At 35.0% G+C, this 27,683-nt stretch overlaps 2 protein-coding genes across 8 annotated transcripts; one reads left to right on the forward strand and one right to left on the reverse strand.

Moving 5' to 3' along the window:
- The first annotated feature begins 484 nt into the window (after positions 1 to 484).
- LOC110706807 (anaphase-promoting complex subunit 4-like) lies at positions 485 to 16,083 on the forward strand. Of its 6 annotated transcripts, XM_021884757.1 has the most exons (20): positions 485 to 668; positions 885 to 973; positions 1,123 to 1,234; positions 1,913 to 2,004; positions 4,011 to 4,094; positions 4,376 to 4,615; positions 7,362 to 7,436; positions 7,861 to 8,012; positions 8,939 to 9,099; positions 9,183 to 9,283; positions 9,361 to 9,435; positions 10,562 to 10,741; positions 11,236 to 11,318; positions 11,413 to 11,511; positions 11,801 to 11,905; positions 12,500 to 12,638; positions 13,785 to 14,012; positions 14,132 to 14,284; positions 15,356 to 15,437; positions 15,566 to 16,083. In XM_021884757.1, exons 2-20 carry the CDS (start codon positions 905 to 907, stop codon positions 15,664 to 15,666), a joined length of 2,331 nt encoding a protein of 776 aa, XP_021740449.1. In that variant the 5' UTR covers positions 485 to 668; positions 885 to 904; the 3' UTR covers positions 15,667 to 16,083. The 6 variants fall into 6 exon arrangements, with proteins under 6 accessions (XP_021740449.1, XP_021740448.1, XP_021740450.1 ...); XM_021884756.1 differs by lacking the exon at positions 485 to 668 and having other exon boundaries at positions 715 to 973; XM_021884760.1 differs by lacking the exons at positions 485 to 668; positions 885 to 973; positions 1,123 to 1,234 and adding an exon at positions 3,826 to 3,918 and having other exon boundaries at positions 1,945 to 2,004.
- A 295-nt stretch (positions 16,084 to 16,378) lies between these two features.
- LOC110706809 (calmodulin-binding protein 60 B-like) lies at positions 16,379 to 21,396 on the reverse strand. 2 transcript variants are annotated; one of them, XM_021884764.1, is made up of 9 exons: positions 21,178 to 21,396; positions 20,727 to 20,937; positions 19,738 to 19,813; positions 19,399 to 19,463; positions 18,705 to 19,198; positions 18,404 to 18,564; positions 18,122 to 18,325; positions 17,587 to 17,821; positions 16,379 to 17,437 (listed from the first exon to the last, which is right to left on the reverse strand). In XM_021884764.1, exons 2-9 carry the CDS (start codon positions 20,879 to 20,881, stop codon positions 16,881 to 16,883), a joined length of 1,947 nt encoding a protein of 648 aa, XP_021740456.1. In that variant the 5' UTR covers positions 20,882 to 20,937; positions 21,178 to 21,396; the 3' UTR covers positions 16,379 to 16,880. The 2 variants fall into 2 exon arrangements, with proteins under 2 accessions (XP_021740456.1, XP_021740455.1); XM_021884763.1 differs by having other exon boundaries at positions 20,727 to 21,396.
- Between the last annotated feature and the right edge of the window lie 6,287 nt (positions 21,397 to 27,683).

Below are 27,683 nucleotides of genomic sequence, written 5' to 3' on the forward strand. Positions count from 1 at the left end.
ACCACCCGTTATTTTAAATAAAATGTTTTGTATCATAAGCAGATCCCCTTTGGTTCTTCCATTCCCTCTATTTTCATGAATCACGATGTCCTCTCGCCTCTAATTCAAGACTTTAAGCTATTTACATAACTAATTCACGGAACGTCATTCTCATCTTTATTTTATTTGCCGGTGTAATGATGAGCATTCTAAATTTGAGTAAAAAGTTCTTTAACATGATATCTTGATCTGCAAAAATTGCAACATACATTTTTTTAGAGTCACCTTGAAGCAGCTTACACTTTATGTTTTGTAGACTTTTGGACTCAATTGAAAGAATTCCAAATTACTATAGTCAAGGTCTGAGCTTACATTATCTTCAAAATACCCCTCACAACAGGTACACGTCATAATTCATGAATTTCTTGTCTAGAACATTATTTATTATTCGGTTAAATAAACGCGGAACCAACTAACACACCTAATATCCCATACTCAGTAGCTCATTGCAAAACAGAAACAATGTTAACCAAAATAAGGAGTGAAACACTTAAAGGTTCAAATTGGTGAGTCCTCCATAAACGAGCCAAAGCCACCACGCTACACGACATATAAAACCCTCCAAAATCCCGCCTTGTACTTTCAATGCTGCTGCTTTCGTTTCTTGCTCACTCACTCACTCACTGTTGGTAATTTCACAAATTCCCCATTTATTTTACTTCGTAATTCATTTATAAACATTTGCATTTCTTCAACACCTAATTTCACAAATTATGAAACCGTCGTTTATTTTTTAATTTATGTATTTCTAATCAATTCATTCTGCTGAACTTGTTCAAACTCAATTAGGGTTTTAAAGATGATTATTTTGTGATTTCTGGGCTTAATCTTTCTTGATTGTGCAGAGATTAATTAATTTTTGGCGATGGAAACCGTTGAATCAGAGCGAGTTCTTCCTTTTCAGCTTCAATTTGACAAACCAGCGCCTTCTCAGGTTCTCTTTCTCTCTCCTACAGTCCTACTATTACTAGTTTTTGAAAGTTTTAACGAAATTTAATTCTTCAATTTGATTGTTTTTGAACTTTGGATTAGTCGTGAAGAAGTTAACACAATGTTACTGTCGAATTTTATGCATTTGACTAGATAAAACTGGCTGAGTGGAATCCAGAAAAGGATTTACTGGCAATGGTGACCGAGGACTCGAAAATTATACTGCACCGCTTTAATTGGCAACGATTATGGACAATTTCACCTGGTATGTTGTATGTATGTGTGTGTTTTGCTCCATTTGCCTTTTATGGAATCGGGGCATTAATTTGTCAGAAAAAAAAGGTTTAAGGCCATTGCTTCTTGTTAGTTACTTCGTTGAATTTGAATTTTCCTTTGTTGAAGTATACGTTGTTAGAGTTAAGATTAGGAGTCGGAGTCGTTACTATTTATTATGTTTTTTCTTTTTACTAAACTGCTAATTCACGGATGGATTCTAGTTCATGGTGACAATTCCCCTAATATAATTTCTGCCAAGAAAGTCTAATCATGGAATTCTTTATTGCGTTCACCTTGTGCCATTCTCCCCCCTTGTGTTAATGTTTATAAAATTGTTTTGGTATTTTATGAGGCAATAGATCTTCTTTTTCCTTCTTAGGTACTGAATTTCATGGGCAGGTGCTCTATTGAATGTTCCGCGTCTTATATGCTCTTCCTACTGGTGTTTTATTCTGTGAATGAATACATGGTGAACAAAACAGTTCAAAATCTAACTAGTTATATGTATCTCCTGCAGTCTCTGTGTAACTTTGACTTGGTGATACTCTGGCTCAACAATACTTTGGTTTTATATGTTCTGACTAAACATTACAATTTATTGTGGACCATACTGTTAGAAGAATCCTTGAAGTTCTAACTTTTAATTCATGTTTCTAAATCATCTTAGGTAAGTGTATAACATCATTATGTTGGCGTCCTGATGGTAAAGCAGTAGCAGTTGGCCTTGAAGATGGAACCATTTCGTTGCATGATGTTGAAGTTAGTACCCTAAGATGTTGAAGTATTATACAGTTGCTTTTTATTACTCTGCGCCTCGTCATCATCTTATTCTACCATAGTATGTTTATTAATTTTTTTCTGATTACTTTCCTAGCTGTACTATTCTGCTTTACTCTGATTTATGAGTGTTGTCAAACATGATCTGTCTTCTAGTTGTTATGCAATGCTTAACATTGCTTGCCTGTTCATTTTGTTTCTCTCATTATTATTTAACTTCTGGTGCTATTCTTTGATTTACATGTTCTATGAGATTTCTAGTGACAGTGTTTGGGTGTGTGTGTTTCTCTCCCTATCTCTCTTCTTTTTAGGGATGGGGCAGGGGTGAAATGAGTATGCTATTTGATCCATCTTCCACAAGGATATCCGATATCCTGTAACTGCTTTGACTAGGTTGGTTGTTCAACTTTCCCCCTATCCTTCTCACAAATGTACTTCTGACCTTCTCTTTCATGTACTCTAAACCCAAACGTAACTAACAACTACATAAGTAATAAGTAACATAATGCATCAGCTTTTGGCACTTTTTGCCTGCGAATGCAAGCATACTCAAAAGGTCCCCATTACCAACTTATCATCATGGTGAATACGTGGCACAAAATTGGCTCTCTGTATAGACTCTTAGCACTAAAGTTTCATGTATATCTATGATCATAACTTGGTCAGATTATGGCGTGATTTTAGTCTTTGAGGGAGTATATTGTGTTTTTAAGTTTTGAACCTTCCAACCTATCTGTGTAGATTTAAAAGATATATCTTCTAAAAGATGGTAGGCCTCAGTTTTCTCTTAGATGCCAAACTAAAGTAGCATGTTTGACCCAAAATAAATTCAAAATAGTAAGCGTTTCAATAGAGGATTTTTTTTTTTTTTTTCTTTTTTTATGGGGTGGGGGTGGGAGGGAGGGGGGGGGGTGGGGGGGAACAATCTGCTAATCAGGATTTTGTGTGTATTATAGTCTTGAACAGTACAACAATCTGTAACTTGTGCAATCTGGTCTGATCTTCTTTGTATATTACACTTTACAAGGAATTCCCTCCAATAAGCAAGTTGGTAGATATATAGGAAGGCAGATTTAATTCATGATCTGTATCGGCATGTATTTCTCAGTGTTGGAAAAGACTGTTGGTGCACTGAGGCAATTGGTGTCCTAAGGCCTTTGCACAAAGCACAGTTGTATTGTATAATTAATTCCTGTGCCTGCAAATGCAGGTTGCACAATGGACTCTTGGTTCTGCCATTTTATGGTGTTAAAAGAGTGGGTTACTGGTGTAGTTGAGTCCATGTTCCATGGTTAACAGAAGTAAAATTGAATTCTGCATTAAGGGAAATAAAAAGCAGTGGTGATATGTCTTCATGCTTGAGTGCACCTCATCGCAAAAACCTCACCAAGACCTTGAGTATATAAATAATGGCAAAGGATATTCTAAACTCTTGGTTATTTAAAATACCGGTATATCTTGGAAGAAAAATTATTTCAACCTTCTTGAGTATATAAATGATGGCAAAGGATAATACAAAATCTTTGATGTGGGGGTTTGTCATTTTTTGGAAGGCATATTAATTAGGAGATAAATATTATTGATTGTTAGCTATTAAGGACCTAGATGACCTCAATAGTCAATACTAGAGAATGATTTCGTTTTTGTCTATTTCCAACAGAATCTATGATTTAATATTCTTTGATATTATAGCCTACCTTGCTTTTATAGTCTAAACTTGAAGAAATGTAGCATTTAACAGTTTTTCCAAGTTACGGCTTCTCCCGAAAGACTTGGCTCTCTCACTTTACCTGTCTATTGTAGGGCAAATCACTTCTTTTGTGCTATGTAGTTGTGAAACTTTCTCCAACAACAATGCGCGGATTTTATGAATGAGGAGTTAGTGCTGAACTATATGTATATATATTTCGCAGCGACAACTAATTGTTGAGATTCATATTAATAATATAGACTATTATCTTTCATTCTGAATGCTTCTATTACTGCAGAACGGGAAACTATTAAGAAGCGTGAAGTCTCACACTGCTGCTGTAGTTTGTCTTAACTGGGAGGAGGATAATGGACTTGGACAGGTGACTAGAGCTTATAATTGTTTGTTTAAATTTATTTAGTCTTGTACTATTTCTTGCTATCAAAATTCATCCAAACCCCTCAAATTTGAATAGATAAAAAACTTTCATCAACCCAAAAAGAAAATGGAAGTGCTTTGTGATTTGATGCCAAATCATTTTAATCTTATGTTGCAAGGATGCATATTTCGTTGTCTTTTCATTTTAGAATTCTTTTTAGTCATAGTATGTTTCATATTCCCTTGTATTATAACTACATGTATTATTTATTTATTTTAATCCAGGATAATGAAGACAACACCGTGTCTTATGAAGATCGTACATTGCGTTTCTTCCCTCCTGCTCCAAGAGTCCCCCGGATGCCAGGAGTAGTATCTGGAGATTCCACTCTTATAGATAACACTGAAGATTTGTTTCAGGATCTGCTAAATGCTTCGCATCAACGATTTAATATTTTATGCAGTGCTGATAAAGATGGAAGTGTTTGCTTTAGCATATTTGGTATATTCTCCATTGGAAAAATTGTGAGTAACTTAATTGCTTTATGCACTATATTGGAGCTGAATTCAAACTGATAGCTTTCGTATTTATTTTGAGCATCTTTAATTTGGTTAGCTATCAGTTTTGGTTAGAACTGGTAAAGATACACCTGAATGAAAACCAGCTTGAAACAAATGGACTGGTAATCAATATTTTATCATCTACAAATAGGTATTACCTGGATGATGGAGTCAGATGTGAAGTTTTTTAGGTTGACCCATAGGGTCAATGGTTTGTAGCATTAGTTTATGTAGGAACAAAAATTATAAGTTAAAAGTAGTTCTACAAGGGTGAGAGTAGTAATAACCATATACGAGTTGAGTTTTTCTTTTGTAGGGTAGAAGTTTGACTTTTTGTTATCTAGATAATTTTATTTTATTTATTTATTTATTTTTTTAGCTATAGCCACTTACTACAGTAGGAGCAGAAAAGGTGTTATTGATCTGTTTTGATTCAAACCAAAAGATTGGGTTTTTTTCAAGCATTTTCCAGCTTGGGTCGATCATCCAGAAAAATGGTGAATGTTTTAAGTATCTTAGGTTGATCATCCAAAAAAATGGCGACATTGATCAAGGCATGGCCCGGATTAAGTCGGGGTGGCTTAAATGGAGAGCGGTCACGGGAGTGTTATGTGACCGAAGCATTTCCTTACAGTTGAAGGGAAAATTCTACAGGACTGCTATAACACTAGTGTTTCTCTAAGGCACAGAATGTTGGGCTTCTAAGAAGGACCACATTAAAAAGATGGAGGTTACAGAAATGCGCATGTTAAGGTGGATGTGCGGGAACACTCTAAGAGATAGAATCAGAAATGAGGTTATTCGCAAGAAATTAGGTGTGGTTTAGGAATTAAGGGAAAATCGTTTGCGTTGGTTTAGGAATGTAAGACGGAGACCCGAGGATGCACCGGTCCGAAGAGTGGAAGAGTGGGACCATGGAGAGGATAAACGAGGGAGGGAGAGACCGAGAATGACTTGGTTGGAAGGAGTTAGGAAGGATATGAAGATGAAGCCAGGGTTCAAAAATGCAGCCGTATCATAACATATCCGGCGAGTTGTAGCAGTTTTCAATTTTACCGAACCGAGATTTAATGATTTGATGCGGGTTATTATTATACACCGCATTTTTGGACCGAATAAGCCGGAGCATCGATATATTTATGAATCGTCCGAGAAATCGCATAAATTCGCGAGTTTTTCTTCGACTCCATTAGTGAGAATAGGAAAGAGAAAGAGGAGAGAGAAAGGTAGGAAGAGGAGAGAGAGAGAGAGAGAGAAAGAGGGGTGCTTTGATATTTGAGTGGGGTGTGAAGTGAGCCCTCAGGTAGGTGAGGGTTAGGAAGTGGGTATTGGACAAGTGTAATTTACCATTACTTTTTGCTTTTGACCTTTTGACTACTCCAGTAACTTAACAAGTTGTTTTCTTTTTACTCTCTATTTATGTGTTACCCAATGCTTACAGTAGAAGACAATTTATTTTAGAGGAATTGAATTAATAATTGAAAATAATTAAAATAATACTAGTTTTAATTATTAGAAAATGATAAAAATTTAATTTTTTAACATTTATGAGTTTTAATGTTGATAAAATATATAAAATTATAAAACTAAAATTCGGTCCCTATATCCGCGATAACCGCATCAATTCCGTTACCGCGACACGTTACCGTTATCGAGATTGCGACCGAAACCGTGCCTGAAACCGCATTTTCGAAGCATGGATGAAGCATTGGATCGTAAGGGATGGAGGAGGAAGATTTTGTAGATGACTACACGGAATAATCAATTTTGGTTCATGTAGCGGACCCCACTTATGGGATTAACGCTTTGATTGATTGATTGATTTTCCAGCTGGAAATGGAAACTGCATGTTACCTGAATTGATCTAATACAATGTGTACACTAGCTTCTTCTGATTGACAGATAGTTGTGCTTATTTGTAATGTCTTGACCAGTTGACCTATATGCGTATCTTGTTGCATTCTTTCGAGAATATGAAAGTCATGTGTTAGGTCAATCCTCAGACACAATTCAGAGATCGCTCACCCTCATCCACCAATATTCATAATAAAAATTCACACAGCTTGAAACCTGTGCTTCTTACCATCAATCATCGCTTATTGTTTATAAAATAACATTACTGAAATAAAAATATTCACTTCAAAACATAGGCTTTAGTTAAATCCTGTAATCAAAGCCTACTAACATCAAATAATATTCTTGCCATTATAATTTCTTCAAATTTACTGGACAAGAGTCAGTGAGTCACATAAGGCCCATGTTATTTTTGAATGAAGAGAGTATCATTTATTTTACAACTCTGGTTTCTAATAGACTATAATATGCTAACTACACCTCAATTTCCTACTTTGTGACTATTCCTGGAAGTAATGGAATGCCTTTAATTATATTGAATGAGAAAGGACTAAAAGTCATGGACTTATCACTTATGTTCATGTCCTGATCACTTGATAATTGCCTGTTTTGTTTTTGTAAAGGAAAATGACAGCATCTTTTTGTATGGCTAGAAGTGAGATACACTGTTCTAACTTCTAACCTTTCTGAAGCTCATGTGTGGGATTTAATATGAAGTGTGCTCTCGTCTTTGGAAGTTATTTAGAATCTTGTGTTTCACATGGCTCGTTTGATTTACGCAATTAATATTTTTTTCCTGCAATTTATCATTTTTACTAAATATTACCATTCCTGACATCAATTGGGATTCTGCCAGAATATACACAATTTGTCTCTTCCAGTACTTGGCAATCAAGTAGCATATCAGATCCTGCATGCTTCCATTTATAAGGTGAGTACCTTCAAAAGCAATCTATCCTTCGAATGTTCTCTGATATTTTCCCGACTCCAAAATGTAAGTAGTGAGTAACAATCTAAATTGGTATGATTAAGAATATTTTGAGTTTCTTTGATGGATGAATCAGTTAGAGAGCTAAGTTTACATTTGGACACACTGTTTAAAGTATGATTACTATATGCATGTGTTCTCCCTGTTTGTATAGTATTCCTTTTGAGGTGTCAAGTTTGAAAAGATAATTTCCATTTCAAGGAATTCGATCTAGGATTATTTAGTCTAAAAATTGACATTTAGGTACAGCATGCTGATTCTCTTTTACATTTACCTATCATGCATATTCATTTAGCCTTTTTCGAGTTTTTCCTACGCAAATGAACTTAATTTGTGAATCCTAATTTCCTCCTTCCGACGGAATTAGGTTGCTTTGTCTAAGGATTTTTGTCGTTTGATCATCTTCTGCTCTGGAGAAATTTCTTGCAGCAGTAGTGATTTCAATCATGGGCCAATGTCAGGAAATAAAACTGAGGGTATGCATTGTTTGGTGCTGGACACCTCTATTTTCCGGAAAAGGTAATATGCACTTTGAAGATATTGAAGTTACATGGGATCTAGTTTTTGTAGCACCTCCTGATTTAGATCACTCTAGAAGTCTAGAGATATTTCCTATTTGCGCACTTGCTCATTCATTTAGTGGTCTCATGTCCAAATCATGATATTGGCACTTAAGAGCTGTGGTTTCTATTCTCATGCTTATCTCGTCCTTGCTTCAAGTACTAGTGTCATATCTTGGAACTTGAGAGTGATGGTTTTCTGTGCTTAAATGTATTAGCATGATGATTTTCCAATTTAGTAATGCATGCGGAATATTGTGTTTGAATCCCCTTATCTCTACTGGGGAGTTGGCCTTGATGATTATAATTCTTTCCTTTAATACCACTCGTAATAACATCAGTGAACATGCAGATGCAGATATCATCACTTCCTTAGGTACAGTCTTGTAAATTGGATGTGGTAGTTTCATTAGCCATTGGCATCTCTATCTTTCAGATGGGAAATCCTGAAAAGTTTTTAAGCTAAACAGTAGCTGTAAGAGAAGCTTCAAGAGGAACGGAAATAGTCTACACTGGTAGCTGCATCGAATATATGGTTTGGTATAGCTATTTTGTGGTTGAAACTTGAAAGCACTTGGACTTGATATAGAAAGTAATATTCCAGCTAGCTAAATCTGCTAGTTGCTCTATGATATTGGACATAATGTGTGTAAATTCTGGAGAAAAGTTCATCTGCCATTTAGAAATTGTAACATTAACTATTCATTTTTTATTGAGTGGTTGCCCTTAATATTTAAATCATGTGTACATACATAAAAAAAAAAAATATTTTGAATTATATGTGCTTCATGCTAGCCTAGTTTTCAAGTTTAACCAACCTCAGCTTTAATTAACGTGAAAGGAGTTCAAGAATTTGCATTTTGCTGAAGACCATACTTTTTGTAGGAAACAAGAGCTTCATCAAATCGCTCAACAAGCTTCCAGCATTGAAGATTTAACTGAGGTCATTCAAGCATCACTTTCAATCATGTATAAGCAGTGGTGTGATGCCATGCAGATATTCCATGACAAATTTCATTCTTTATCTACACTAATTGTTGACCACGGTAATCTTAATGTGGACCACACTACAGCAACATCTACATTAATTTTTGACTTTACTCTATAACTCCGTCTGTTTCATTTATAGGACTGGACTCATCACCTCAAGAGGAGTTTTTGAGTCTTCTAGGAGGCGCTCGAACTAGTCCCCCGGTTCATCAATTTCTGGTCAATTCTCTTGGTGAATCGGTATGATGAGCTTCACATGGTGTGTGTATGGGAAGGGGCAAAATTTTAGATACTTAGTCTTGTTTCATTCTGAATAGGGACTCAAACGAGTGATGAAGGCTGTATCTAATGCAGGAAATGAACTTCAGCTTATTCTCCTTGATCATATCCAGGTATCCCTCTTTTCCACTCCTTTCACTCTCATCTCATGGCTGTATACTTTTAATCATCTGTTCCATTAACCTCTTGACATATTTAATGGTAATATCAATTAGAGAGATTAGCAAGGGCACAATTCTGTCCTCCATTCTCTCCTCTAATAAGGTAAATTATAAAAGCTAAGTAATATCTATGGAGTATGTTGCAAACTAAAGGGAGACTTATTAACCTAAAGGTGCCTCCTCATGTCTCTTCTATCTTTTTCTCTGTTTTGGCCTACCTAGACTCTCCAGCTATCGTGTTGGAGTTTGTCTTATGTAGTCTGGCTATATGCTTACTAATTTGGTGTTGTTACATCTTGAATTCCTTAAATTTCTAATTGTCTTGTGCTGAATTACCTGCAACTTCTCTTGCTTGTAAAGGCCTCAAGTGAGGCTTATATTCTACAAAACTTCTAAACTCCATGAACTTCTACAAAACTTTACACTCTCTCCTAAGAATATAGATTACACACAGGGGAAATTTTCAGATGGTGGAATTTAGAATAAGGGTCTTAGTATTACCCATTTGCTATAAAATATGTGAACATCTTGAAGCATGATAATTATCTCAGAAATTTCATTTGGAACTGCCATATGATCTGCTCCTTTATCTTACCATGAACTATAATGCAAATTGTAATCCAGGCATGCTAGGATTCGTTAATACCGTAAGCATAATCACTCCCCCACCCCCCCCCCCCAAAAAAAAAAAAAAAAAAAAAAAAAAAAAAAAAAAAAATCCCACCAGAGTTTGCTTTTGAAACATGGTGTGGCATACTTTTGACTCACTTTGAATGTAAATTAGGATTAAGAAAAACAAAACTGATAAAACTTATATAAGCCTTTGTTTCCAAATCAGCATGATCATTCCTTGTCTCCAACATTTTCACAATGCCTCTAAAGAGGCTCCCAACTGGTGAAATTAGGGGTGTTGGGTGTATGTAGCCTTACCTTTGCAGTAGCTCAACCAATCTATTAGCCGTTTTGTTATATTTCATTGTAGTCCAAAAGTCAAGAATATTAGCTTTTTGGGGAATGGACTGACTCCTTCCATAATTGTTGCAAAACTGCTAACCATCATTACCTTTCCTTTGATCAGCCAGCAGCAGAAATTATTGGATTTAGAATGGGAGAACTAAGAGGTCTTTCAAGGTGGCGGGCACGCTATGGTGCCATTGGCCTGGATGAAAAACTTATAGATAATGCAACAGAAAAAGTAGGAATGTTGCTTGTACAAGTAGTGCGCTTTGTGCAGATTCTTTCGTCTGTTTCCCAGCAGGTATGCTTGCTAAAGGTCCTTTTTTTGGCTAAGCTCTTTTGTACAGACAAGAATGTATAATTGTATGATTTAATTTTCACGATTGTCCATTAGCATGCTGCTTTAGAGTCACTCTGAGGCAACTTTTCACCTATCTAAGTTATTTTTCAACCCCAAATCTCAAACCTATTTCCTCCAACTAAAGCCAGAACTAAAACTTCATCACCTTCTTCAGAAAATTCCTATGAAACCTATCATATCAAATAAAATTGTTATGTTTTTTGAAGTTCTTTGCTGTTGATTTACAACGAGGAATAAGCTGAAGATAAATTCCTCTGAATCTACTCTCTCCTCCTAGACCCATAAGTATCAAAACTGTCACTCTGTCAGCTTGTTCAGAAGCCCCAACTGGCCCTATCAATCCCTCTCATCAAGTCTTTAAAGAATTGTCAGCTTGATAAGAATTTATGTCACTTTCTCTTTTTCTTCATCCTGTTTTAATTCTTCTCCTTCAGTTCATAAATTTTTTCAGCTGGCTGTCAAGGTGTATAAAGATACTTATGTCAGAATCTAGTGATCAGCTTCCAGCATACAACAGGTATCTAGCTTTACTTTTTAACAAAATGGTATTTGGAAAGTTGATTGGCCATGTGTCTCTCTTGTAGTTACGTTTCTTAGCTTGCACTTTGCAGTGAACTTGTAATAATGTTTTTGAAGTTTCTCTATGATCGGGATCCAGTAAAGCTGCTGGTGGACCAATCTATGGTTGATCATTATGTACAACTTGATTCGTAAGTCATCTAAGCACTGAAAGTTATATGCCTTTTTCAACCCTGTTGCTCTACTGTTTCTTTCTCTACCTTTCAGCAAGCTCCTCCCACCCCCATCTCACTTTGATTGTTTGACAACTATGCTGGAAAAACATAAGACTCAAAGCAATTTTTATGCTTTCTGGTTGTGAGTTTGACAACCATGTTGGAAAAACATAAGACTCAAAGCAATTTTTTATGCTTTCTGGTTGCCTGAAGGAACAGATCGCGTTTACTTCAGATTATTGGTCTCATATTGTTATTGCCTCAGGGATACAACACAACGAGTTGAAGAACTTGTTAAATTAGGGGGGTTTGCTGATACTGAATGCCTGCACAGAACCTTAGCTAAAGAATTCCAGTATATGGAATCCAGGTAATTCTTTGTATCAATTGATAGCCTTATTTTTATTTAGAACATTATATATATACCCTTTTGTCTCTTTTTGTAAGCACCATTTATGTTTAGTACAATTTTTAAATATTTGGGTGGGTATATTTATTGAGAAAAATAGTGGGACCATATATGGTTTATGAGAGGGTAAAGTGAGGGGAAGAGTGGAGGACCAAATGATCATTAATGGGATATGGCATACATTTAGGGACATACTAATATAGAAATTGGAGTATGCAAAAAGGGTTCGAGGGAGTATATTTCATTGTCTGAAAAATAAGTTTCTCTTTAGTTTTTCATGCCTTGCCCTTCTGTGTTACTGAAAAAAAATATTCTTCCTGTTTTCTTTTTATTTTTACTTATTATTACTTAAAATATTTCTTGTCTATGTATCCAGTGTGTTGCTGGAAAATATTAAATTGAAAGATGTTACCAGTTGTGTAGTTGTCACCCATAGATGTAGTTGCTGTGTTTAGAGGAGGATGTCCTCAGATCTATTTGTTAACATTGCAAGAATTTCTTATTTTCGGATTTACTCCTCCTTCCTTTATTTTAATGTAATGTCACACTTTCCAGTTTCAAGGAGGCGTTCAATATGCCCTATATAACCGTTTCAAAGGAGATAATATGTGAGCAGATGCTGCCTCTCTACTCTTTCCAATCTTCACCGCCATCCACCCATAGCAGTGTTCCGACATCAATATCATTTTATTGGGTAAATGATCTGTTGTACATAATTCGTTACCAATGTTAGTTTTTTTATATTCCAGACAAGCTTGCAACTAATGTAATTTAGTAGCTTCTGGACTGCAAGTGAGTTCATCTCCAGATGTTCTCATAGATGCCTGCTGAGTTTTTTTTTTTTATCCTGAATCGTTTGTGTGCTTTACCTGGTCAGCAATGGTTCATGTCTTGATTAAATGCGATATGTCTCTAGAATTTGCACCCAAAGCTGAATAACATAGCATCAGTTTGTAATTATGTCGTTATAGGAAAGAATAACACAGCGAATGACTCTATAATAGGCCCCTGAAAGGGGAAAAAAAAAAAATTAAAAGGCTGAATAACGTAGCTTCCGCTTGTAATCATGTTTCTGTGAAGCAAAGAATAGCTCATCAAATTGTCTCACATAGATCTGTTGTGAATAGCTAACTGGTTAGGAGGCTTCTGTAACATATACTTCTAAGAAATGCTTCTCTCCTTTTGCACAAGTTACGATTGGAAATTGTGCAGCTTACCCTGAATTGACAGATCTATTCATCTCTAATTCTTTTTTTTTTTTTTTTTTAAGAAAAAAGATTAAAATATACTGTATATGGTTTGACTTGTTTAATTAAAAGAAGATTAGAAATGTTATCCTTTATTTTTCTCGTTTGTCTCCCTCTTAAACCTCCCTGTGAATTGGGATGCATGGAATCAAACCTATTTAGGACCCATATTCTCACTGGGCAACTCTTATGCCCCTATTAAATTGTTGCTAACTTGCTATGGAGTGCAACTATTTGCTGTGACTTGTAGAAGAGTTTTTAGAAAAAAACAAAAATAATTTCTATCTGAGTCCAGTTCGTTATTAAAGAACAATGAACAGTGGAATGTAATAGGTGCTGTATACCCAAGATTTATTTACGGTTTTTCCACTTGATAAACGAATTTTGTTTATCAAGGTGATAAACTGTGGTTTCCTCCCAAGATCACATATCAGGTCACAGTGCAACTAGACATTCATTTGCTTTTAGTGTTCTCCTGAACATGGGTACCTTGCAAACTTCAAGAGTGACATACAATATCCTCTTAAGAGCATCATATGATAGCATCTATGCGGTGTTTTTGTTCCCTTTTCTTATGTGTTGCTTCATTTTAGGATGCTGCCCCTGAATTTTCAGCATGTGAGACCAGTCAAGAAAACCTTGTAGACTACATCACTTTCCAAATACCTGAGTGGTCCTCATCAGATGTTTCAAACTGTATATGCATATTACGGGGAGTTATGAATGTAGCAGATAATATTAGAAACAAATATACTACAGTTGAAGCCTTGCTGTTGTCTGTGTCAAAGGAGTTCAGTTGCATGGATTTATCCCTGTACAAGGTATTTCCATAATACACTTAAAGCCTTTTTTAGCCCTTGTTTTCTACTTTGGCCAACTTGCTTCATGGAAAGATTTTTTTTCCTGAATATTGAGACGGATATGTTTCTCTTTAATACAGGAACGTCAGTTAGTTTTGCTGTTGAATGAAACAACAGCCGCTTCTGACAGCAGTGGAAATGCTCAGCTCATGATGGTGCCAACAAACGATCTTCCATTTGTATCTATTTCAAGATCAACCAATCTAAATTTTTGGAATTTGGATAAGCTGCAGGTAGGTCGTTCACATGCTGAGTAGTGACTGCTATAGTGTTTATTTATTATTTTAATGAAAAAAAAATTATTTCTCCCTGTGAGTTTGTGATCAGAGTGAGTTAAGAGAAAATGATGTAGACAGGATTCAATCCTAGGTCTTGGGTACTACCACCCCCCAAGAATTTAACCGAGTTAGTTGGCATACACATAGTGACTGCTATAGTGCTATACTTCTATTGTTATCAGATATCTTCTTCTTGATTACTCCATTTGTTCATTGCCCCTTAAACCTGTAAAACTGTGTATCTGAACAAAGAAGATGGCCTGAACAAATGCCTTTTTTTTTTTTTTTTTGAAGAAGTCTGAACAAATGCCTAGATCTTCTAAACGTTAAGAATTTCAATGAAGGATCCTGGGTCCAGTTCTGTGGCATCTCATGATCCTTTTGTCTTTTGGATAATGAGCCAATGTAATCATGTTCTCCAATAAAGAAGCAATTGGATTAAAAGTGAAGTAGAACATTCGAAAATCAGAGGAATAAACCAATGGTAAATAAAAAAAATAAAATTAGAAAGCATATTGCTGGATAACTAGCAATAAGTGTTGTATAGGTGAAAATTGTAGTTAGTGACGTATGGGTGATCCCTAGCAACTAGCAATTAGTGACCTATGGGTGATCCCTGCTAGCATTTGATATGAAAATATCTTAATAGGAAGACTAGTGAAATATTTGTCTTCACTTGTTAGTGAAATAGACATTACTACTTTTTGCTACCAAGAAGTACCCTGATTATTGTTTTTTCTGAATTCTTAAAACAGCCAGATCTTGTCTATTAAATTTTATGTCAGGAATTCAAGCTGAATGCTTAATTCTTTCCGTCATTAAACAGTTGTCTATTTTGAGACCAATGCTGAACTTCTAGTTTATAAATGTTGCATTATTTGTTGGAACGCTTTTGAAACTTTCTTGTACTGAATTTTTTCTTACACAAATCCCTCACAAATTGGGAGTTGTGGGTTGTGACTATGATGTTCTTTTTGATCAGTTGAAGTTCTTGATTTTCTAATTAATGCACTTGTATAACTTTAGGATCTTATATTGCCCTTGCAAATGGAGAGTGCAAAAGTTCGAAGTATACCTCACAATGTGGTTCCACCGCTTGCAATTAGTTGTAAGTTATCTTTCTACCTCAAGATTTGCGCATATGGCACTTGGATACAGTGATTTTAACAATTTCTTTTAACAATGATGATGCTGATGAAAATACTTACAAGCATTTTAATTCAAAATTCGCAACAGCATCCAGAGGTGTGGGCTGTGTTTTTGCTGCTAGAAAGCGAGCCTTAGTTTACATTCTCGATGAAGATGAAGAAGAAGAATCAGCCTCAGATATGGATTGAAATACTTGATCATCCAGTGCTGTGTTTAGACTCTGAGCAAAAGGAGAGCAGCGGCACTCAAGCTGTAAGCCTCGTAGTTGAAGTTTGTTTTTACAACGTTCAATTATAGAGCATGGAAACTCTGATTAGGTGGTCTGGTGGTCTAGACCTGCTTTCAGATGTAGGCTGTAGGCCTCGTAGTTGAAGTTTGATTCCACATCGTTCAACTATAGAGCATGAAAACTCTGATTAGGTGGTCTGGTGGTCTAGACCTGCATTCAGATGTAGGGTTTCCCAATCTCTTGCTTTTTCTTTGTCATCCTTAACTATTGTTTCCTGTTTATATCTATGGCCAAACTACCCAAGAGAATTCTCTGTAAACGTTGAAGGTGAAATACTACATTTTTCAGTTACTGAATTATATAAAGAATTATTTAATTTATCAAAGATCTAAGAAATTTACATAACAGATGAAAATATGCTAATTGACTTGAATTCTTATGACAGAAAACGGGTAGTATATTATGGAATGGAGGTTGTTTAATTGTATCAATGCAAAGGTAATTACTAAAATTTACACAGCTTATGTAGATATAATTATATTAATCCGATTTCTTATTCAGTGTAAGTTGCTAAATTGCTTTTTAGATTTCACCAGTGCACTTGATTACTTGAAAGACAACCACCGAAGCCTAAAAAACAGCAAGTATTCAAGCAAGTGATCAAACAGAAATTCAAAAACAAATGAAAAATTCATTCAAGCATGAAATTCAATCTGGTTGGTAATCAAGCCAACTACCACTGACAGTTATTGCTGCGTTAAATAATAAATACAACGGATTTTGTTATGTTAGACCTCATCTAACAAGTCATGATACAAACTACAAGTACACAAGGAAAAAATTGAAGATATAACAGGCCTCTTATTTTAAAGACCTTAATGGAGGTATGTCCATGGAGATATCCAGGGAAAGACCTCTAACCCTCCCATTATCGCAGAAAGTATCTTTAACGTAAGTCTCTTCTGCAATAGCATCTCAACTGAGCTTGATGCCCTTTTATCATCAAGGATCCATAACCAAGCTAGTCAAGAAAGCAGGCATCATCCCACTATAAAATTCAAACAAAGTTTTGAAATTTCGCCTGTGATGAGCATTTGTAGGACATAAGCAAAGTGGGATGAACCGGGCAGCTATTTGTAAATAAAGCACGGCAATCTTAGTAGGGGTTCACATCTATGTATCATCCAACTCAACAAGTTGAGCTCGTCTCTCAGCAGCCTTCTTCCTGACAAATATTCCCCATCGAAGGGCCGCTTTAAGCTTGAGCCATCCCACAACTGCTTTCCCAGAAGAGCGGCCTCTATCCTCATCAAAATTGAAGTTGATTGCTGGTGATGGTGCATAACCTGCCGGATACGGGTATGCTTCTTCAGCAACAACAGGAGTTTGAGCTTGATGACTACCACCCATCCCAAAGAGGCGAAGCAAATGTTGCATGTCTTCGTGTTCAAGCATCTGATTGCTTCTAATGCGGATTTCATCCTCTGATAGTAAGTTCTCACTTCCTCGATAATCAGCAAAGTTGGTGGTTCCAACAGGCTGCATTCCAGAGAAGGATGGCTGTGCTGATCCAAGAGACAATGCATTATTGTTTCTAAGTTGGCTTAGACCCGAAGAGCCCATAAATTGATTTGGAGGCAAAAATGAGGTGGCATCAAATTGTGCAGATCCATTAAGGTTCATTGTTTGTGACTTTGCAGAATATCTTGTACCCATTGTATCATGTAAACCTGAAACATAAATACAAGCTTGTATAAGTAATGCTATATTTGTTGTTCATATAGTAGGTTTTTTAAATCATTTGCTTTGTGAAAAATCCTTTGTAGCAGCAAAAAAGGTGGGAAACAAAGTTTCTTTTTACAAATGCCAGAAATTATACCTCCCATCTTGAGACCAGGATCCACAGAAGGCTGCTCCACAGGAGGAGCAACAGGTAAACTGGGTAGCGAGAGTTGATGGTTGTAGAAATTGGGGTTTGGTTGCGAAATTGATGCTTCAGTCCTCGAAGAATCTTCAATAGTGCTCTGTTTTAAGCTCAAGAGAGACTTACCATCATATTCCACAACATGCATCCAGTTCTCATATGCTTTCTTTATTAAGGAATCCGCATAGACCTGCCAACATAATAGATATTCAGCCAACAAATTAAACAAGCATCCAACCATGCTCAACATGGTTAAGGTTTGCAAAAATCATTCTTCTTTAAACCTTGTAAGGGCACTCTTAAGCTACATATGTTGCCTTTATGGTCCAATTCCTTCTGGGTGATCAACTGATTGCCCGTTTGAATGCAAACTTAGGCATACATTTTCATAATTGAAAGCAACATTATCACCAATGATAACTAACAGTGAGTGTAGGGATTCTTTTTTTATTTGAAAAAAGATAGGAGATTTGTTTTGAGGAATATTCACCTTCTGAGTGTCCGAAAGCGAATCAGTTGAGTAGTACTGACCACCAGCAAATAAGCCAATAAACTCATAAATGCTGTTGAAGATTACACCAACTCCTTGTGGACCATCGGGATAGTAGATAAAAACCTTTCCACTAAGTACGCACGTCTTTGCGTGCTCCACAAGTGCATCCCACATCTTGTTTGACATGCCACTCCCTAGTATCTACAAAGACTTCAGATATGTTAGTCAAATTCCTAAGATTGGATAGTCATCAAATAGCAAAATATATAGCATTCTTACATTTCGCAATCTCTGTGGATCTCTGACAACGAACCGCAAGAAATCTTCAACACTAACTATACCAGCTTTATTCAATCTCTTGTGAAAAGCCCCATCTTTCCCAATCTTCTCTAATCTCCAGACTTCATCATTTAGTGCAGGAGGATAGTGTTTTTTATACACTACAAAAGACAAATACCACAAAAGCGAATATATTAGATGCAAGGTCAGAGTAGAGGACACGGGCGGAAACCTAAGCTGGGAAAAATGCAAACACGGGAGCACATGTAAAGAAAACATAGATTAGAGAAATTCGACTCACATTCCCCTCTATGATCCTTGACAGTAAAAGCTTCTGTCTTTGCTTCACGTATACGAACAACTTCATCATTACCTGCGGCAACCTTCAGACCTAATCTGAACTGTCTGCTTCTTATCCAGCTTGAATTATCAGTGAATGTCAGTTCTCCAAGGGTTCCTACACCTTCTTTCAGTGTCACTTGCACATCTCCAGTTAAAAGGGGCCTCTTTCCTTCACGCTCTTTCACCAAATGACTTTCAAAATCTTCTTGAGTCCAATCAGCATCATCTTCATCATTGAAATCACCTTCAAGCACAACAATATCCAGTTTCGCAGATGATTCTGGACCCGTTGTGACAAGTTGCCCACTATTTGCATCAATTAACACAATGTGGATTGCAGCTCCTTGCTCGCCTTCTACTTTTCCTCCAGTAAAAAGGGGTAGAGAAAGCCTACTTCTAAAATGAAGCTGCAAGTTTCTTCCATCAGGTGCTTCTATCCGCTTGGGAGAAGTCCTACAATAAATTGAACAATGTTCAGCCTTACAGTTCTTTCAAATAATTATAAGACTACAGCTTTGGTTAGAATCTAAGCTTTCTAAATTTATACTTCAATACTAAAGAATTTGACCTTTGAAACCTTAGTTATATTTAGGTATGCAAGAACTTTAGCTAAAAAAAGTAAATTCCTCAAATATCAATTAAGTGAATTTTACCTTCCGTTTCCAACAAGCCTTGCAGGCCCCAACTTTGCCAAAGCACGTTCAACTTCTTCACTAACCTGTTCATTGTTCATTAAGACCGACTGTCAGAGAAGTACAAAGCAGCATGTGTCATGAAGTAGCTACTAACAGTACACAAGTAGGTAGTTTCTACTTTCTAGTGACTAGTGAGGTCAAGAACTTGAGAAGTATGCACTACCCCCTTTCCCGAAAAATTAGAATGTCAATTTAAAAATGGTTTGCTTCCATAAGAAAGTAATAAAAATCACTTTATCATCCAAAATTATCCCTTATTAGAAAGAAAAGAATCATACATAAGTTTGATTATCTTACAACTCTTCGAAGAATGGGTTCCAAGGATGAGCAGAGCCTCTGCAAACTATCCACCTTCAGGGCTTCCACAATCACACTGCAGTAGAGTAAAAAAATAATTAGTACTGAAAAATTTAAGCTCGAGAAACACACATCTTGAAGCAAAAATTCAAAGCTAATGCCAAATGGCCCAAATCTTTAGTTTACAAAAACTGTAAACTACTGCATATGTTTTGTTATTAATCCCATTAAGCAGTAAACTAATATGGTACAAAATTTCTCTACTCAAAAGTAAAGCATAACTCTAGTAGAATTAGAGTACTTAAGCTTTGTCGACGACTTTGCCTACTTTCTGTTTTCGTTTTGGAAATTTCAAGTCATATGGTATACAAAGTAAGTTGTACTCTGGTATACTGAATTTAAAATTAGTCATACTTATGCTAGACATGTTTAGAATGAAATGTAACAACAAAAGACTAGAAAACACTTTTTCTAGCTTCCATAAACTAACTTAAAAAAAACAATGAACAAGCCTCTTGTTGAGTTTATAATTTCATTTCCTATACTGATGTATGAAACCTCCAAATCTTCATCCTCCCCAAAATTATGCTCTTCCAATAATATAAAATTAATTTTAATATTATATTAAACCAAAATAATATAGCAAAAACTAAATTCTGTTATAAACTACTGAACTAAGATAAGATAGGAACATCACAACTTCATTATAGTGACCACTTTACTACCCACTACAACTCTCACCTTCAAAATCCCAAAAATATAAAAAAAATAAAAAATAAAAAAATAAAATAAAATAAAATACAAGAAATAGCTCAATACTATTAAAGATTCAATTTTTAGTATGATAAAATAAAATTGACAAAATCAACCAAACACCCAGAAAAATTCATCCAAAACCCAAAAAAAATCAAACATAAAAAATCCATCAAATCAAACAAATCATCAAATTACACAATATAAGAGTAAAGATTAAGAGAAAAAGAAAGAACCTAGCTAAAGCAGGTCTTTTGCGATCAGGTTGACCATCTTCATCAGCAGCAGTTGAGTTTGAATCCAAAGCTCTCTTCTCTCTCCCACCACCACCACCTCCACCTCCACCTCCACCACCCATACTATTCGATCTTTCCATATATCTTGTCTGCATTCTTTTTTTTTTTTTTTTTTTTTTTTGTCCCTTCCCTTTATAAATCAACAATGGATCTGAACAAACAATAAAACAAAAATAAAAATCCCAGATGCAATAATTATAAATCTCTTATCTCATCCAAGTAAAAAAAACCTGAATCGTCGATTCGAATTATTATTATTATTATTATTATTATTAAAACTCAATGGCAATACATGCTATCGGCCACTCGCCGACTTGACAATAGACACTATAACTACAACTACAACTACAACTCTATGGTTAAAAAAGAGAGCGGGAAAAATAGTTAGAACCTTTATTATTGGATTTATTGGTGTTTTGGAAATAAGGTTAGAACATTCAACGAAAGGTCTGGGAATTTTCCTTCAAAACTGACGGCTTTTGCATCAATCAATAAAAAGATGAAAAGAAAACGCGGTTTTTAAAATGATTTTGTTTTTGTGAGATTTTGTGTATTGAGATGTTATGAATGAGCTTATAGCTTATTGGAGGGGGGTCCTTGACTCTTTGAGAAGTCACTTTCATTATTATATGCTATGGATTGCCTAAACTAACCTTATAGAAAATACCAAGATTGGGGTGTATGATGAATGTTTGTATACCATGTGAAACATTCAAGGATAGCTATAGGACAAATGGGATTCTATTTTGGTGTCGAATACTATTCATTTAATATACGGAGTATAAAGTATAATTCGTTAACAAATTAAAAAGTAATATGTACCTGTTTATTTTGAGTAACAAAAAAAGTATAATGTATACATGAAAATTGAAGGATGGGGATTAGGGTTAAGGTTAGGATTAGGACTAGGATTCTTCAATTGTAATTATTATCACAATTATACTTGAGACACTAATGAACAAACAATACAAAAATTGTAAACAATAATTAATATTGTACTCTCCTCACTTTATTTTCACTTATTCCACGTCTAATAAGTTAAGAATATTCTGATAAGATCCAATAATAAATTTGATGAGATTCAATACCAATATAACATAATATAAAGAATGGTAAATTTAGAGGAATAAGATAACAACTACTCCGTAATAAATTTAGATAAGGTAAAATAAATAACATAAGTTAATTTCAAGTGAAGCTTTCCCCTCATTTTTCCAATTTTGTTCAATAGATATTCACTAAAATTTCACTACCTATAAGCTTAAACATGTTTAATGTAGTGCCTTCGTCACCTAAAATTTCATTAATCATGTCTCTTTCTTTAGGATGTGTTCGTGACACTATGCTGTGTTGTGTCATGACGTGCCTGTGTGCCTAACTTAAATCTCACTTATCATAATGCACTTGATACAGTTGATTCATACCTTTTTAAGTTGTATTTTTTTTTTAAATGGTCTAAACCTACTTTGATTTATAGTGCGGCACACACAAAAAGTTGTCTCATGCTTATTCATGCATGTGTCGTCTCGTAATTTTTGCTGTCGTACGACTTGAAAAATCATCATCTGAATCTTATCGTTCAAGGTCTGAATATGACATGATACTAAAATCACATAATATGAAGATGATGGAGTACTCTAATCCATCTATCATGATTTTTTGTATTTTATAATTACATACAATAAGCAACGCTATAATGCTCGCTTGTCATTTAGGTTGAAAGGTAGAATTTGATCGATTGGGTCATGATTTAAGCTAGAAGGTTGTAAGCCATTTTTTATATTATTTTATCTGAAATTGAGCTAATACCGATCACAATGAATCAACTCTAATTTGATCTTGTATGTTGTGTCATATAACTCAATAGCAAATCAATACACAATAATTCACTTAGTGATCAATTCATTTATCCACCGATTAATATATGTTTATTTTAACTTTCAATGATTTATTTAGTACAAGTAAAATTAAGTGGATTGTCAATTCAAATGTATCTAGTCCCAAATTATCAACTTATAAAAATCGAGTCAATGAGCAATTGTGTAAAATTTTGAAAATTACATCAGAGACGTTGATTGCTTTTAATTTATTTTTAGTAATTTTTTTTAATTTAAGCTATAGAATTAAGAAAAATAGAAAAAATAATAGAGTCCAAAAAAGGATAAATTGCTTTTTTGCTGACTCAGAGGCGCTGGTTTTATTGTGGGGCGGCGCTTAAATGAAGATCTTCACACAAATTAACAGGTACAGGTTTACAGGTAGTTGTATTAATTACATCAGAACCGTTGATTTCATCTGACATATTATACCCTGATTTCAAGGATTATGCACGTGTATTTTATTACTGTGAGTACTTAATTAAAGAATTTTGGAATTATAATCAAGTGTGATAGTGACTAGGGGATGTTAAGGTGGGGTTACTTTTTACTGTCGACTGATTTTATTGTTTTTTTTTTTTTTGTCGGTTTGATTTAACTATTTTCTGTCTTTTATTATTCAAATGAATTTAAATATAAAAAAAGTACACGAGCTGTTGATCAATTGTGTGTTTTTATAATGTTGAAAATGGTTAATCTTGTGGAATAATTCTTTACATTATTATTAGATGATTTTTTTATACTTATAATTATGAAGTTATTGGCCCCATGAAGACCTCCTATTGTGGTGGCAAATAATTGAATATTGAATTGTTTGTAACACATTGGAGCACATGATCACCCACAGCTACATAATTATAGGGTTCGGTTCAAAGTTGATTAATTAATTATTTCATCAGTGTTAAATTAGTTTACAATGTTCTTAATTTTCAAAGGCGCATTGTTGTGCTAAATCTATGTATTTCTCAAAATTAAGTGTCATAATTGTAGTGCAGATAACCATTTAGAAAGGAATGCGTTGGAATTATATTTGTTAATTTATAGGGCTTGTTATCATTTTTAGATGCACACTTGATAACTATCACTGACTTTGAAAAGGGATGGAGGTGTAAATAGGTAATCTGTAACACACATATGGCTTGTTAAATATAGCATGATACCATATTACCAAATGAGTTTATTCCAACTGCCTTGATAACTCTTTTCTTGGAAGAAAATAAAGCTAGCTATAAGTTGAGTTGAGCCGACGCGAACTCTAACATGGCATAATTCAACCAAACTCAACTCAACCTTCTCAAATTAATTTACCAGTTTTAGCTTGGCTTGATTGAAATATATTGAATTTGAATTCGTACTCACCTTGATGCACAATGTTCATGCAATAAACAAAAGAAAGAACTACTGTTGTTCAATTGTTACTTAGCTTATGGTAGTGTTCGATTTGGACAAGTTGTGGTAAGAATTACTCAATTATTCTAGCGTTGGTTTATATGGAAGTTTGGGACTATGGATGGACAAAATGTATTGTATACATTATATAACAATCTCACAAAATCAAAATTTGAAATATAAGGTTTAAAATTGTTGTTGCGAGTTAAACTGTGGCAAGTTCAATCCAATTACGTATTTTATATTTCCTCTGCTATTTTTTAAAGAATTTCCACAAATATTACACCATACCTATTTTATTGAAAATTAATAATTTATTCATTGAGACGATTCCAATAAATACCCACAAGACTATATTTCTTTTTATGTATAAATCACAAACATTAGTCAAAGTAGGTCAAATAAATAGTGTAAAAAGTATAAATAGATCAAAGCAAGTAATAAAATACGGAGAGAGTAACAAGCAAGTCAAGTTGACCCGAATCAAATCTAAATCGTTCATAAGCAACTCCATTTGTACCCACTAGCCACCCCAAAAGCAAGGTGAGAATGTAACTTAAGATTAGAAATTGATTGGTAGGAAAAATGCTTAAATCAAAGCCCCAAATCTAAACAAATCTAAAATTAGCATAGCCAATCACCAAAAATGCACCATATCAAACTTACCTAATTATAATAATATAATCTTAATATGTGATAAATAGAAAGGGTAAGTTGAGTTAGTTAAAGCATTAGTCAAGTCAAGAGAAGTCAATCCTTAATTGCTTCAAAGTTACAAACTAACAAATGCTCACTACAATTCATTGTGATTTGCAGCCACCCCATTCAATAAATAAAAATAAAACTAATTAATAATGAAAATTAAATGCCAAAAACATAAGAAAAAACAGTTGGTGTAAAGATGCCGAAGCATTAATTGAAGGAAATGGGATTGACAGATGCAGATTCAAAGCATAGGGTCTCTCATGCATTTGTTTGGCATGTGGATTTAGCTTGGCTTTAGGATACAATTGCGTTCTTATCACCCCTTTCTTTTGGTAAACCATGTTACCATTATATGTACACAATCTTCGGGAGCGATAAAAAAATTTGGGTGTTGTTAAACGTCGTTTGCAAATTACAAGGTGACGTTCGCATTTTTGACTTGAATTTCCTAATTTGCCCCTCGTATATAAATACTCGTGAAACTAACTTCCGACGCTCACAAGTCATTTCACAACCTACACAATCTCTCTCTAAAATTTTCTCACTCTAAAAAAAAAAGTCAGAAATTAAAATAAAAATCAGAAAAAAAAAATTTCAAAAAAAACCCCAAACTTTGAAAATCAAACAAAGAACAATCCAAGGTTGAATCCAGCTATGGCGGACCGGCGACGCATAAGGCTGACATACGGTGGTCGTGGGGGCGGCGTAAGTGGCATCGAGCAGGTGGGTTGTGTTTTAATTGTTTCTGATGTTATGCGGTGCCACCTTAGATTTCGTCATGTCACGCACAACCTTCTTCGCATCCGGGCTCAACCCACTAATTTTCCGATGCCCCTCCTGATACACGTACAATCATTGGATGGTTATGGGTCCCAGTTGCATCATTTTTAGGCCCGGATCTTCCAACTGTCGGTGATGAACTCGTAATATATCTTGATGTAGAAAGGACAACCATTGGCTTTGGTTTTAGTGTCCTTTTGAATTGCGTTCTCAAGATCTCTCGGCTTGCTCCTACGTCCCCGATCACATCTCAAATATCGATACGTCCTACCATTTCTGGTTTTGTTGTAAGACAATTTGACCAAAATAAATCCGAGATTTATGGCCACAACCACCGCCCATTGAACTGCATCGTCAAACGTTCGAAAAAAACGTAGCTGTGACAAAATTCGCACTGTAATTCACACCGTCACCGCCTTCTTCAAACTCCGAATCCCTTAAAAATACAACAAAACACAAAAAACACGCCAATATTTAGTATTTTACTTATAATAATAACAACACCAATATTTTTAAAACAATAATATTAATATTAATAATAATAATAATAAATAATAATAATAATAATAATAATAATAATAATAATCATAATCATAATCATAATCATAATCATAATAGTAATAATCATATAAAAAAAATCATCATAATAATAAAAATAATAATATTAATCAAAAAAAAAATTGAAAAAGGGACTTCCGCCTTAAAATTCCGGAAGGTCCATGGAGGATCCGCCTAAGAATTCCGGATCCTCCATGGAAGATCCGGATATTTCAGGCAGATGTATAGAGGATCCGGAATTCTTAGGCGGATCCTCCATGGACCTTCCGGAATTTTTGGGCGGAAGTCACCTTTTCAAAAAAAAAAAAATTTGCGACTTACAGATTCTTCCGAAGATGCCTCCGCCGTACAATCATCGTCGTCGTTCATCGTCCAAAACCCGTCGCTAAACCTTGATAATTTTTTTAATTAAAAATTTAATACTTTTGGAGGTGGGCTCGGGAATTTTGGGCCTCGGGATTTTTTTTAAAGGCAAGTTGCTCGGCTCAAAGACCTCGGGAATAATATTAAATTGCTCGGTATGCTATGTGACAAAGTGGTGGAGCCTTATATATGTCAAATTAACACAAGGGCAAAACGGTCATTTCACATTTAAATGGGAGCGTCACCATGTAAATTTGGAGCGTCGAGAATTTACCTCCAAAACACTTTCTAAAACTTTAAAGTGAAAGCGGTAAAAAAAAATGATACTAAAGTAATCGGTGCTTGAACAATATGATGTAAACAAAAAAAAAAATTACAACAGCATATCATAGAGCGTGCTAGAGAAATACTATACTTCCTCTATTCTTTTTTACTAGACCTGTTTCTTTTATCACGCTTGCCAATGCAAAACTTTAACGATCAATAACTTTGATTTTTCTTAAGTAAAAATAATAAAAGTTATATATTATGATAGTACTTATTGAGACGAATTTATAAAGACCCCACATGAATTTGTTTTTCCTTACATATTATTCACAAAAGACGGTCAAAGGAGAAGTAGTGAATAGTGTAAAAGTCAAAGCGGATCAAGTAAAAAAGAACGGAGGAAGTATGTTCTTTCTCCCCCTATAAGCGTAACCATTATCAGGAAGCGAAGGTTGATAAGCCCTTTATATACCACCCGTGTGTACGGTGGTACGAGTTGAACTCTCACAAATGGGGTGGGAGATTTAATCACTCTAATGGGTAAGGTTGCAAGTTAGAACTTTTTGCAGTAGCCTTTTGAGAAAGGGTGACCCAACAAGATTTTGTGTATCTAAATACCAGCAACCTGCTTAATCATTAAGATTCAAATGTACACACAACTCTAGAAGTCTAGAGGTCACACAATTTACAAAATATATGGTAAATTTACATGTATGTTTATTGGTGTGAGGAAAAGGTAATAGCATCAGTTCAATTTCTGCTTGTGTTAACTGTTGATTATGTTTCATTTGTCTCCTAATTCCTGTGCTTAGTTTCTACGTTGAGCCTGCACACCCAGATCAGGCGAACACCAAAGTCACCTCATACGATTGACAAATCAGCACCCCAATCATTGTCACCAGGGCATTGGCAAGACAATCATGCAGCATGGTTGCAAAAAAGGATTGGCCAAAGCATC

This window comes from Chenopodium quinoa, unplaced genomic scaffold, assembly GCF_001683475.1.
Source record: "Chenopodium quinoa cultivar QQ74 unplaced genomic scaffold, ASM168347v1, whole genome shotgun sequence".
Taxonomy (NCBI): Eukaryota; Viridiplantae; Streptophyta; class Magnoliopsida; order Caryophyllales; family Amaranthaceae; genus Chenopodium; species Chenopodium quinoa.

Coding starts and splice junctions, on each gene's coding strand:
- LOC110706807 (XM_021884757.1), top strand. CDS start 905: ATGGAAACCGTTGAATCAGAGCGAGTTCTTCCTTTTCAGCTTCAATTT. Junction 4,095..4,375: donor AGGATAATGGACTTGGACAG/GTGACTAGAGCT, acceptor ATTTTAATCCAG/GATAATGAAGACAACACCGT. Junction 11,512..11,800: donor CATTATGTACAACTTGATTC/GTAAGTCATCTA, acceptor TTATTGCCTCAG/GGATACAACACAACGAGTTG.
- LOC110706809 (XM_021884764.1), bottom strand. CDS start 20,881: ATGCAGACAAGATATATGGAAAGATCGAATAGTATGGGTGGTGGAGGT. Junction 19,464..19,737: donor AACCCATTCTTCGAAGAGTT/GTAAGATAATCA, acceptor AACAATGAACAG/GTTAGTGAAGAAGTTGAACG. Junction 18,565..18,704: donor CAAGGATCATAGAGGGGAAT/GTGAGTCGAATT, acceptor TGTCTTTTGTAG/TGTATAAAAAACACTATCCT.